Here is a 12,704-nt window from a genome sequence, read left to right on the forward strand (position 1 = left end):
AGACCCCCTACGAACAACCCTGCCTTTCCACCGCCAATCAGAGCGCCAATCACCAACGTCAAACCCGGAAGTGACCTTGCGTCACTCTAGGAACCACCAGAAAATCTATGATTCTACCACGGAGTTCCTGATAATTCCTAGAGTGACGTGATGTTGCTTCTAGTTCTCGCCAAAAGTGACATCACACCATGTGCCCCATTTCCTGGAAGTTGTCCGCAATTAGCCGGCACCCTGTCAAGTAGGCAAGGGGCCTTAAACTGGAGACTGAAAGGTGCTGAGCTTTTTGTCTGGCCATAGGAGGAAGATGCAGACTGCAGCTGTAAGTAAACCTCTTTGCGCCAATAGGCCGGAACAGGTCACATGGCACAACTAACTCCTGCAAAAGCTTCCAAGTCAAGCTGGCGAAAGGCACCATTCATCTCAAACATTACCCCCAAAAGCTTGATTTAAACCTGGCCTGAACAGGTGCAAAGTTATCCGGCAGGCACTAATATAATTTCTACTCCCTCCCATCCGCAAGGCCATGAATATAATTTGTGGCGTCTTTCCTGCTTGTTGGAGAAAGACCCCATTGGATGTGGACCGGCTACAAGAAGGTGAATCACAGAGGCTGTGTGCTAACATTGTCTGTGTGGAGATCCAGGTTCACACCAATGGCATTCCGACCCAATGTGTTTCTGGAGCATCTGCACGAACAGAGGGCGGTCCATATTAGGGGAGCACCAGCCTCTCAAAGAGGGGATTTTTCCCGTGTGGGGACTCATCGGCTGCTCCTTACCATTGTCATCAAACCCGTGCGTGATCTCATGACCTATCACCATCCCGATCCCTCCGAAGTTGAGCGCCTGCGGCTGGTGCTTGCTGAAGAAAGGGGGCTGCAGGATCCCTGCAGGGAAAACTGCAAACATATATCGGAAAAAAAGATGGTTACGATGCTTTCCTCCAAGGTCTGGCATTGCCTTCTCCAGCTTTCGAGTTTCGGCATAAGAAATCTCATTGGAAACTTAGGAATGGCAATCTCTGAGCTATAAGTAGTGGCTTTCCTCCATTCGGCAACATGATTGCGCCAGGTTTCTCTCTCTCTTTGTTGCCTTCTGCTTCTCTTGAGTGTGCCTTAGGAGAAGTCTAGGAATAAGGCCAGTGTTGGTTTCTGGGCAATCTGCTGTTACATTTCATTCCTTCTAGACACCTGCATCCGTTTCCCCCTCACCCTCGGTTGCCAGTGTATAAATGCGCACTGATAAAACACAGCAAAAAAAGAAATCTGGGTGCAATCGTACAAATGAAGGCATCCAGACTCGTCTTGTGCAGTTTTTCACCCATGCACATGTGTTCTCCCGTACACAGTGAAAACACTGCACAGTAAGATCCTGGATACAACAGTATTTTCACCACATCTAGATTTTTTTTTTTTACAACATATAGCCAAAGTGTACATGTGCATCAACAACAGGGGAAAAAGAAGAGCTGTTTTTTTTTTTTTGTACCCTACTTTTCAATACCTGAAGATTACAATCTCCCACCCTTCCTTTCCCTCTCCCCACAAGAAACAACCTGTGAGGTAAGGGAGGCTGAGAGAGCTCTGAGAGAACCAAAGTCACCCAGCTGGCTGCATGCAGAGGAGGAGTGGGGAGTCAAACCCAGTTCTCCAGTTTAGAGGCCACGTCTCTGAACCAAACTGGCTCTCTAAAGGGGAAAAATGCAAATGTGCAGAGGGGGAAAATGCAAGTGAACTGGCAACTTATGGAAACATGACATTTTAAGTCACAGTAGAGCAATGGGGGTTTCTTAATACATTGCTTCCGCTTCGGAAACCATGACTTCAAAATCTGCAGAGAAATTTGGGAGAATTTTTGGAAGCATCCGGTGCATCCCTGCCCGTCCCCCAGTTTGTTTCATCACACGCCATTGCTTTGAGAATTCCCACTCTCCATGCTCAGCTCAGATATCCGTGACCCAGTTTAGAAGAATAATGCTTCAGCATAACTTAAACCCTGCGAATTAAGCCAGGGAAAGAGAGACTGTTTAGCGCCACTCCGACAAGAATTCAGCTTTTGACTCGTTGAAGAAAACAAGAAGGAGGAGGAGAAGGAGAAGGATGAAGAAGGAGGAGAAGAAGACTTTACCAATTTGGTTCCGGTTGGGGGAGTAGAATGCATTGACTACTGCAGCTCCGATCAGCCATCTACAAAACAGAGATAAACGGCCTTGTATCAACTGAGAACATGACTTGATACCAAGATGCTGAATTAGGCAAAAGGAGAGGCCTAATTCCTAGAACGCATCATAGGACAGAAGAAAGTGGCAAGGTTTAGATGTAGAAGTTCCTTTCCAAATCAGTCCCATCTCAATTGGTAGAATTTCCAACCTTCAGGCGGCACCTGGAAATCTCCCAGAATTAGAACAGATTTCCTGGTCATAGATCAGCTTCCCTGGAGAAAATGGCTGCTTGGGAAGGTGGATTTCTATGGCATCGCACCCCGCCAAGGTGCCACCCCTCCCCGACCCACGCTCTCCCCAACCCAGAGTGAGCATAAAGGTGATGTAAACCTGGGAAAGGCAGGTTGAACCACCAAAGGTAAGAAATCCAACATGGTTGCCCTGTTTGATCACAGATCTGAGAATCCGTGTTGGCCCAGATCCAAGACACCCAGCTGTCTGGACACTCACAGATCTTGGTCGACTCTCTCTCTCAGCTTTCTTAAGCTTTTCTGTGCCCCGGCTCGGAGGTTGGCCAGGATGTTTTCGAAGTACTCGTGTTCGCTGAAAGTCAACTGGAGAGAAACAAACAGGTCTGAAGAGTGATGCTTTTTGACCCAATGACCCCTCCGTAGGGAGGTCCACTTTTACAGCTCCTCTCCAAGGGGCAGAGGTCAGTCCTCCTGGAGAAAAGGGCCGCTTTGGAGGGTAGATTCCACAATATTCTTTTGCACCGAGGTCCCTCCCTGCCTCCAAATCCCGCCCACTCCTGGCTCCACCCCCAAAGACTCCAGGCATTTCCCAAAACAGAGGTAGCAACCCATAACCAAGAGGAAACAAAGGCACTGGAAATATCGGGCTTGCCAGGCTCCAGGTGGTGCCGGGAGATCTGCTATTACATTTGGCCATCAGAAAACAAAGATCAGTTCCTCTGCAGAAAATGGCTGCTTTGGTGGTGGGGGGGGGGGTCACTGTGGCCTTATAGCCCACTGAGGTCTCTGTCCTCCCCAAGCTCCACCCCAAAAATCTCCAGAGCTGGCTGGCACATGAGTACTTGCATTGGAAAGAGGGTGTACCAGACACTGCATCTAGACAAATACAACCAGGAGGTTGGGGGCATGAAAGGGGAACGATCCTATGGCTGGCCCCTGCTTCCATCTTGACCCTAGCTTGGCTCTCTCTTCTTCCCTGCTGTTCCCTCCACCTCTGTGTCTTGCCTCTCTCCTCTCTGGCTTCATTCCCTCTTCCCTCACCTTCTCCTCCTCTTAGTGATGGAGACTCTTGCTGCAAATTTGAGTTTCATTTGGGGTTGCCATGCCAACCAAATATGATTTTTTTTAAAATTTGCTCTGCCTGTGCAGGTAAAGACATCGCTCTCAACTTTGGGTTTTGTTATAAACTCCTCCCTTTTTTCAAATCAGGTTTTTCAGATCATCTCGGTGTCCCCTCCCCAGGTGTGAACTCTAGACATGTTTGTATGCTCTTTTAAACAGAACAGGATGGTTGGAGGAAGGAGGGGGGAGCACCTGCATCCTATTAGGAGCATCAGACTTACATTTGTATATTCCTGGTCCAGTTTTTCATTCTGGTCCTCTAGAATGTAATCTGGATAACCTATTTGCTCTTTGATTGCCATGGCCTGTGAGAAAAATGCAAAAAAGGTCTTCATTTTGGGGAACCCAGATATATGCTTCTCCCTGCTACAGAAGCCACCTGCCTGGCTGATACAGATGTACAAAGAGGCCCCAAATTTCCCACAGCTCAGTGCCTTGTCAATGAATTTGCGAGCGAAGTGATTTTGTAAAAGTAGCTCGTCACAAGATGGGACTGCTAAAATGTTACAAGAGGTATAGTTTCCAGTTGTTTCTGGGAATGAAAATTAACTTAGTACCTTTAATAATTTGGGGCCACAATCCGAATCACGCATTTTGAGGGACAGCTGTACAAATGTCCTGTTGAAAATACATCAAGCCCATCAATCTGCATTACGCAAGGTATTCCCCAATTTTAGCGAAGATAATCCTAAAAAGGTCTACTCAGAGGTAAGCCCATGATATTTAAGGGGGCTTACTCCCAGGAAGGTGCCCTTAAGATGGTCATGTGGATAGACTCCCAATGACTCCTTGCGTGAATCAAACCGTCTTTGCATCTATGATAAAAGGCCGCCTGTCTTTCTAATTCGAGGAGGAAAAAAGAAAGCTCAATCTGGTTGCAATCTCATTCCTGATTCTTGGCCTTATAGGCAGGTTCATTTGTCTCTGACCTTTTCTTGGGCTTTCGCCTTCGATGTTTCATCCATCCACTGCAGTTCATCCAGCGTCTCAATAAAGACTTCGCGGATTTTGTCAATGAGGTCTCGTACCTGAAATAAAGATAAATGGGGAGGCGACTTTTTTGTGCTGCGGCCAATAATAAAATGGCACGCGGCAAACGAAGATCAATGGGATACAGCCAATGCCAGCGAGAGGCATCTAGGAGAAATGTGGGATGTCCGTAATGAGGTTGTTAGCACCGTCCCAGCCAAATATCCCCTAGGTAGATAGAAGGCAGTTCATGGCTCCTAGAACCCTCTCATGTGTCTGAAAAACAGAATCATGGGGGTCTCTCTCATGTATAGCAGGCATAAATGCCAGGATTTGGGGTCACTGACTGCCTGTCCTGTGCTATTCAGCCATCCTGTTCTATAAGGTGTGTCCTGTCTTGAGCCTCGGAGAGAGCGGCAGGCTAAAAGCAAAGCAAATGATAAATGAACGCAATTCCACTGCCTTGGAGGAAAAGAATCAGAAAGAAAAAAAAACAGATTTTTATGAGTCCTGGCTGAAATACATGGAGAGAAGTATCTAAGCTACCTGGGGAAAAGGAACTGGAGAGGCGAAGGTTAAACAAGAGGTCAGTAGTGGAAGCATACCATTCTTTTGCTCTTTCCAGCGAACGTCTCCCGGACGTAAAGAGCCCCCACTGCGTTTTCCATGTTGGTGTTGACGTAGCTCACGCATTCGCGCCACCTGGCTTCTTCCACCATGGTCCCGTAAAGAGCCTTGGAGAAAAAGGGTCGGATCACTTCTGCTGTCCTTCGGACTAGGGCAGGCCCTGTCCGGAGCGAACCCGGGGCGGGATGTTACCTTCCTGTAGTTTGCCCGGGCATCTTTGAAACGCCGGCTCAAGCCGCTGACTCTGTCGAGAACCAGGCGCCAAACCAAGTAGTTCTGGATCGTGCTGGGTGGGAAAGCAGAGAAGGAATCGGCACCTTGGAGAACGGAGTGTAAAATTTCATCCTCCTAGGAGCCTCCATGCGTTTGTGAATCGTCTGCTAGCACGGAGTGGGATTTCCATTGCGGAAAATGAAAACATTCTGTCAACTGGACCCATGAAACTTGTATTGTTACATCGTTTCTTGATTCCTTTGCATGGGATCTTAATTAGCAGGATTGCACTCTTAACCTAATCCCAGATTAGATTAGATTAGTTGACGGAGTTTAAGCAGTTCCGCAGGGCCTGCAAAAAGGAGCTCTTCCACCAGGCATTTCGTTGAGACCAGGCACAACCACAGCGACTGAAGGGCCCCTGCTCCCCTCCCTCTCAGAACTCCACCAGAGTGCTCTGGTCCTGTTTGCACAGTTGGACTCTTGCATTGTTTGCACTGTTTATATTGTTAAAACCAGGGGTAGTCAAACTGCGGCCCTCCAGATGTCCATGGACTACAATTCCCAGAAGCCCCTGCCAGCATTCGCTGGCAGGGGCTTCTGGGAATTGTGGTCCATGGATATCTGGAGGGCCGCAGTTTGACTACCCCTGGTTAAAACTATCAGTTGTTCCTGGTCCCGGCCTCAACCAAAGACCTGGCGGAAGAGCTCCGTTTTGCAGGCCCTGCGGAACTGAGACAGCTCCGTCAGGGCCCTCAGCTCTGTGGTGCCTTTGATTGTTTCTCTTTCCGCCACTTGGATCCAAAACCCTCTTGAGATCGCTACCTGGCTGAATATCCGGAGATGATGGCTTTCAGTTCCTGGAGATACGGGATTCCGTGCACAACTACCTCTTCATCAGAGCCGATCTCCGTGTTCACCGAAGCCATGACCTCTTGGATGAACAGGGTCCAGTTAAACCCCTAGATGAGAGAGAGAGAGAGACAAATACCAGCAAGTCTTTCTTCTAGGGCGACCTGTGGAAACACCATTTTCATCCATCTACGGTCCTCTTCATTCCCAATATCTGATAGAAAGCTTTCTCAGTATACAAGTTTAATTCATCACAGTCACATGTTAAGCTGAATTACGGTCATCTCTTTTTGGAGCCTTTTGCAAAATTGTTAGTGACATAAGATTATTCATTTTACGTATCTTTCCCTTATCGATTTAATCCCTTTATGTGTTGATTTGGCATTGGTTAAGCACTGATGGTGTAATTGTATCTGTTTGTTGGAAACTGCTGGTCCAGGGACCATAAATAAATGAATTCAGTTGATCCCTGCCCACAAACTCTTTGACTGCAGACCCACACGGCTGCCCACCAGAGAAATGCTCCCTTATGCCTTGCCGGGCTGGATGCTCAATGTTCATTGTTGACCTTTAAAACCACAAACAGCTTTGAGAGTCAAGCGCCTGAGGATCCAATTCCACCCACATCGACTTGCCCGGGATTGAAGATCTGCTGGCAGCCCATGTCTCCTTCAAAGAGCATCTGGTGTTGGGGAATTCTCCTTCTGCCAGAAGAAAGCCAGTCCACAGGATCCAACCCAAGGTTTTTTTCTTCCCAATTGCCGCTTTTGTGACATTCATAGTTGATGCTAACAAGTCTATTTTAAAACGAAACACTACTACTTTAGGCAGATTTCATGTTGCTGTTCCCCGTGGGCTGTTATAATAGCTGTTATTTACATTTTTCATGACTGGGGACGGGCAACTGTTTTGGGGCTATTATTTTGTTTTTGTTGGGTTTTTTTTTTTGTTAAGTGCTTTGGGTATTTCACCTGGGAAGGGAAAGGCAAAGGAGGGACTGAAAACAACAAAGGAATGGCACAGCATGCTGAGTTGAAAGAGGTCAAGGCACAGGAAAGAAGAGTTGTATAGATTGCCCTCCACAATCCATAACATCGTTAATGATGAGAACAGAAAGTGCTTGTTAAAATTGAGGGGCGCATAAAAGGAAACAGCCCTGAAGTCTTACATTCAGCCCAAACCTTTCCTGGAGTTCAGCGATTGTCATTTTGTGGTAAAGCAGAGTCACATCATGCCTTTCCTCTGCTGGAACTGTAGCCTAGAAAAGAAAGGAGGGAATTGCTGACAAAGTTACCATGCCTTAAGTATAGATTCAAATGTGTAGCTGGGTTGGTCTGAAGTAGCACAATAAAATCAGAGTCTAACAGCACCTTTAAGACCGATGAAGATTTATTCAAGGCGTGAGCTTTCGAGTGCAAGCACTCTTCCTCAGACTTGATGCACTCGAAATCTCACACCTTGAATCAATCTCTGTTGGTCTTAAAGGTGCTACTGGACTCTGATTTTATCATAGAATCATAGAATCATAGAATCAAAGGACTGTAAAGTTGGAAGGGGCCATACAGGCCATCTAGTTCAACCCCCTGCTCTACGCAGGATTAGCCCTAAGCATCCTGAAGCATCCAAGAAAACTGTATATCCAACCTTTGCTTAAAGACTGCCAGTGAGGGGGAGCTCACCACCACCTTAGGCAGCCACTGCTGAACTACTCTGACTGTGAATTTTTTTTCCTGATATCTAGCCTACATCGTTGTACTTGTAGTTTAAACCCATTACTGTGTGTCCTCTCCTCTGCAGCCAACGGAAACAGCATCCTGCCCTCCTCCAAGTGACAACCTTTCAAATACTTAAAGAGGGCTATCATGTCCCCTCTCAACCTCCTTTTCTCCAGGCTGAACATTCCCAAGTCCCTCAACCTATCTTCATAGGGCTTGGTCCCTTATCATGTCTTAAGCGTAAACCCAACGCAACATTTTACGCATTTTGGCGCGTAGATTCCGAACTCTCCTACCGCTCTGAGTTTTCCATGACAATTTATTAAACGAAGAAGGGGCATCCAGCCGAAAGTACAGAATTCCTGACACGTGCCTTTGCAAGCATTTTTGGATCGACCCTTGGGCTTCCCACAATCAAGGCACTCACGTTGGCGATGTCGGTCTCAAACGCCATCACTGCTCTCAGTTCTTCTTCGACAAAGGCATTGTCTACGGAGACATTCAGGTCTCCCCGGATCATTTTGGCGATGGTGATCATGTATTGCAGGTAGGCTTCCCGAACCTAGAAGGCAGGCCAAAGGGAGCCAATTGAGAATCGGCATATGAATTCGGGTGGCCGACCTCCAGATGAGGCCTACCAATTTCACGGTGCTATAACTGATCTCCAAAGCAGGGATCCTCAACCCGTGGTCCTCCAGATGTTCATGGACTACAATTCCCACGAGCCCCTGCCAGCAAATGCTGGCAGGGGCTCATGGGAATTGTAGTCCATGAACATCTGGAGGTCCACAGGTTGGGGATCCCTGCTCCAAAGAACAGAAATCTGCCCTCCTTTAGAAAATGGCTGCTTTATTTATTTATCTGTGCGACTTCTGTCCTGCCACCCGTGGCAAGCCGTCTCGAGGCGGGTTAGATAGAAAGTCCACATAAAATGCAATTAAAGCCACCTTTAAAAACCCGTTAAAACCATCATCCACATAGTTTACAATCCGTGGCGGTAATGGACACCCTTTCGCCCAACCGGTGTGGCTACTCAGGGTGCCAGGGGGATACCTAAGCCAACTACCACCAGCCCATGATCTGAAAACGTGGTGGCAAAGTCTATCTAGGGGACCAGCCACCTTCCTGTCCAAACTCTTTCAGTATCCCTTATCTCACGAGTTGTGAGCAAGGGAAATGAATGTGATTTTAAGCCACCTTGAGACTCCTTAAGGTAGAAGAAGGCCGTGTGTAAAACCCCTACTCTTCTTCTTCGAGCTGAAATGGCAAGCAACTGCAGCTTCCCAAGGTCCAACGGGCAGATTTCCAAAGGGGCTGAGAGGCAGATTTAAATCCCAGATCTGTTTCATCTCATCTAGTTGGCACCCAGACGTCAAATGAAGACAGAAGAGGGGGAGAGGAGAAACCTGGTGAAGGAACCTCCCCCCCCCCCACGCAAGGTAATGTTTTTATATGGCCAAGGTGCAATTTGGAAGTGTTAAAAAGACTCACTTTTTGGCAGTTCCCATCGTTAAAATAATAATCTCGAGAAGGCATCCCCAAGCTGGGCTGGTCAATCTGAAAAGAAACAATATTAATGAGTGATAAATTATCTTACAGGATCATTAGCACAGAAGGCAAGCTTTGTACATAATTCCATGCCAATAACAGGAGTTCCCTGGCCCAGGCCTCCCACCAACCCTGTCCCCTCCTAACCCTTCCTTACGTAAATTATATGTCTGCTGGAATCTCTGTCGTCGTGCCACACAAACATATCAATGAGGACTCGTGTGTTGAACCTGGAGTTCAGCAAGGAGAGTTTCTTTTCCAGACTCCAGTTTGGCTCTAGGGTAAAAGGACAACAACAATACTCAAAAAGGAACATATCACTTCTGAAGTCAAGGAATTAAGAGAGCCAGCTTGGTGTTGAGAGCCAGCTTGGTGTGGTGGTTAGGAGTGCAGATTTATAATCTGCACTCCCCACATGCAGCCAGCTAGGTGACCTTGGGATAGTCACAGCCTTGATAGTGCTGTTCTGACCGAGCAGTAATATCAGGGCTCTCTCAACCTCACCTCCCTCCCAGGGTGTATGTGTTGGGGAGAGGAAAGGGAAAGGGATTGTAAGCCGCTCTGAGACTCCTGATAGAGAAATGCGGCATATAAGAAACATCTCCTCTTCCTCCTCCTCCTCCTTCTGTATTGGATCAGCTCAATTTTGGGTATCTCCTAGCTAATAAATTGGGTCACTTCTATTGCTTCATGTTTACTGAGTTGGAGCTTATATAATTAAGAATGCTAGCCTCTAGGTGGGACCTGGAGATCTCCCACTATTACAGTTAGGGATGCCAACCTGCAGGTGGGAGCTGGATGGACCAAGACCGAGGAGACCTACAACCCCGTCCTAAGCAGAGTTACTTTTTTCTCTTAAGTACCTTTTGTGGTGTTCCAGCCCGCAGAAGCCACTGGCCAGCCTCCGATCATACGCAAGACCTCTAGCAGAGGCGAAGAATCACGTCGCTCTATAATGCCTGCAGACGATGAGACAGAAGAGAAAAATCAGCAGCGGAAAGCCAACGAATAAACAGGAAGCTGTAACTAATATCCCCTTAGGACCTTGTGGGGAACAGTCTACGGACATACAGAGGTACGATGCTGCCGTAGATCAATTCTGACCATGGGTCTGTCCATCCCACAATGTTGGACCTGCAGCAGCCTTCCGTGATCTCAGGCAGAGGAAAATCCAGGTATCTGAGATCTTTGAACTACCGATTTCACGGTAGTGAAATTTCCTTCCTTTCCCGACTACTGACCTATATTGAGATTTGACCTTTCGCCTGTTTCTCATTTGTTTTCCATTTTTCCCCCCTACAAAAAAAGATCCCCTGCTTGTGTGTGCTTGTGATAACTGAAATGGGCAGGGGTCACAGAACAGCTATGTTGGCTGCTTGGCTCCTTGGCTGGGTGGATAACTGGTCAAAAACAAGACCTGGATTTTCCAGAAAGACATTCGTTTCCGTAAAGATGGAGACGGGGTCGCTGATTAGGCAAACACTTAAGATGAGACTCACTTTCATTCATGCAGGACCGATAAAGTGTTTTGGCCTTCTGGAAAGCTTCTCGGCCTTCCTGCCCTGGTGTCTCCAGCACACCTGGAGGAGACAAAGGTCATGGTGGAGAGAACAGCTTGCAACCAGAAGACAAGTGTATGAGGTGACAGAAAGAAGAAGGAAGTCTGATGTTCTGGTTAGAGAGAGGGAAGGGAGATCAGGATTCAAAACCCAGTTTAGCCATGACACAGCTTTCCGTTTGCAAGACCTGAGCAAGTAGGTTTTTTATAAACCATGTTTCTCTACCTGAAAGAGTCTCAAGTCAGTTTACAATCACTTTCCCTTTCCCACTATGGGCACCTTGTGATTTAGGTGGGGCTAGAGAGCTCTGAGAGAACTGTGACTGGCTGAAGGTCACCCAGTTCTCCAGGTGAGAGGCCAACCCTGTGAACCACTCCACTTCACTGGCTCTTTCAAGTCCTTGGATGAAGGCAACCAATCCCTACAGAGGTCTGTTTAACCTCTACCTGGGCCAGAACTTTTTCTGCCCTGGTGGAATGAGTTGATGGAAGACCTGGGGAACCAGAACTAGCTCAATTCTGCAGGGCCTGGAAAATGGAGCTTTTTCACTAGGCATTTGGTTGGGACCAATGGGAATACAGCACCTACCAAGCCCCTTCTCCGTATAAAAACACCCTCCTGAATGCAAGAATACAGGAAGATAACAGATTTCGGAAGCATCAATCATAACAAAAATCATTTAGCTTGCAAACTAGTTTTATAATCTATACTGGTTTGTTATGATGTTACGTATGTTTTAATTGTGTGATCCAACTGTTATAAACGGCCCTGAACCGGCTATCCTGGGAGGGCAGTCCTCGAAATCTAACACAATAAACAAATTCAACAGAGAAAACATGAGGAAAATAGACTCTCACCTTTGAGAATAATCTCTAGCTCGTCCCTCAAGATGTCAAAGATGCTGTATCTGGAGCTTGTTTCTGGGATCACATGTCGATTCAGCCAGCCTCCGCAGGCGTACTGGTAAAAATTCTGGCATGGCTCTGCCGTTGGGTCCATGTTCTGAATTATCCTGGCAGCTATGAAGCAGGAATGAAAACACAAGGAGTCCTGAGTAGAGGAACAACTGGGGCCTAGCTGCCTTACACACTTGCGCGTGGAAACATTTTCGCTTTTTAGCCACTCGAAGAAATCTCCCTTACAAGAGTCTGCGCTCTTGGGACTTGTTGTGTAGGAGTTGAAATGAAAGCCCCAAAGCCCAGAGAGTCTTATTCTGGTGCTTAAAACAAAAATAGATTTGACACCCCGTGAGCAGTTTTGGGAAGGGAAGGTCCTGCTCCTCATAGCCACCCATGTTACCTCTGAACATCTTAGTCTCATACAGAAGCAACTGAACCATTAAGACTCCAGTCACAGGTGAGTGGAGATGGTAAAGGTCATCACCATCATTTTGAATTGGCATACAATAAGACAGGCAGCCAATGTTGGCCAAGTTACGTTATCTGGTACCCCTGGACGAACTGGGATGCTTTATTTTGGACTAGCCAGAGATTCCAAGCAGTCTTCAAGGGCAGTCCCAGGCAAAGTGCATTGCAGTAGCCTCATCAAGGTGAGATGACAGCCAGGCTATCAAGGGAAGGCCATAGCCGAGCCCAAGGAGCTACATGCCACAATGGAGATCTGAGCCACCATCAATACATACATATTGTAGCATGGGGCCCCTATGCTTTTGGGGGCCCTGGCCAATG

General features: G+C 47.3%; 1 protein-coding gene across 4 annotated transcripts in view; it reads right to left on the reverse strand.

The window, feature by feature from the left end:
• MMEL1 (membrane metalloendopeptidase like 1) overlaps positions 1 to 12,704 on the reverse strand; it is a 31,950-nt gene that overhangs the window by 4,589 nt on the left and 14,657 nt on the right. For all 4 annotated transcript variants that reach the window (XM_077312797.1, XM_077312798.1, XM_077312796.1 and 1 more), the window contains exons 4-18: positions 11,874 to 12,035; positions 10,957 to 11,037; positions 10,321 to 10,416; positions 9,615 to 9,733; positions 9,401 to 9,466; positions 8,337 to 8,471; positions 7,363 to 7,452; positions 6,168 to 6,304; positions 5,322 to 5,415; positions 5,108 to 5,236; positions 4,463 to 4,561; positions 3,755 to 3,838; positions 2,671 to 2,774; positions 2,127 to 2,185; positions 779 to 898 (exon numbers count right to left, since the gene is read on the reverse strand). In XM_077312797.1, coding sequence (XP_077168912.1) covers positions 779 to 898; positions 2,127 to 2,185; positions 2,671 to 2,774; positions 3,755 to 3,838; positions 4,463 to 4,561; positions 5,108 to 5,236; positions 5,322 to 5,415; positions 6,168 to 6,304; positions 7,363 to 7,452; positions 8,337 to 8,471; positions 9,401 to 9,466; positions 9,615 to 9,733; positions 10,321 to 10,416; positions 10,957 to 11,037; positions 11,874 to 12,035 — 1,575 coding nt within the window. The remainder of the gene's footprint in view (positions 1 to 778; positions 899 to 2,126; positions 2,186 to 2,670; positions 2,775 to 3,754; positions 3,839 to 4,462; positions 4,562 to 5,107; positions 5,237 to 5,321; positions 5,416 to 6,167; positions 6,305 to 7,362; positions 7,453 to 8,336; positions 8,472 to 9,400; positions 9,467 to 9,614; positions 9,734 to 10,320; positions 10,417 to 10,956; positions 11,038 to 11,873; positions 12,036 to 12,704) is intronic.

The sequence above is a fragment of the Paroedura picta genome, chromosome 15 (assembly GCF_049243985.1).
Source record: "Paroedura picta isolate Pp20150507F chromosome 15, Ppicta_v3.0, whole genome shotgun sequence".
Lineage (NCBI taxonomy): Eukaryota > Metazoa > Chordata > Lepidosauria > Squamata > Gekkonidae > Paroedura > Paroedura picta.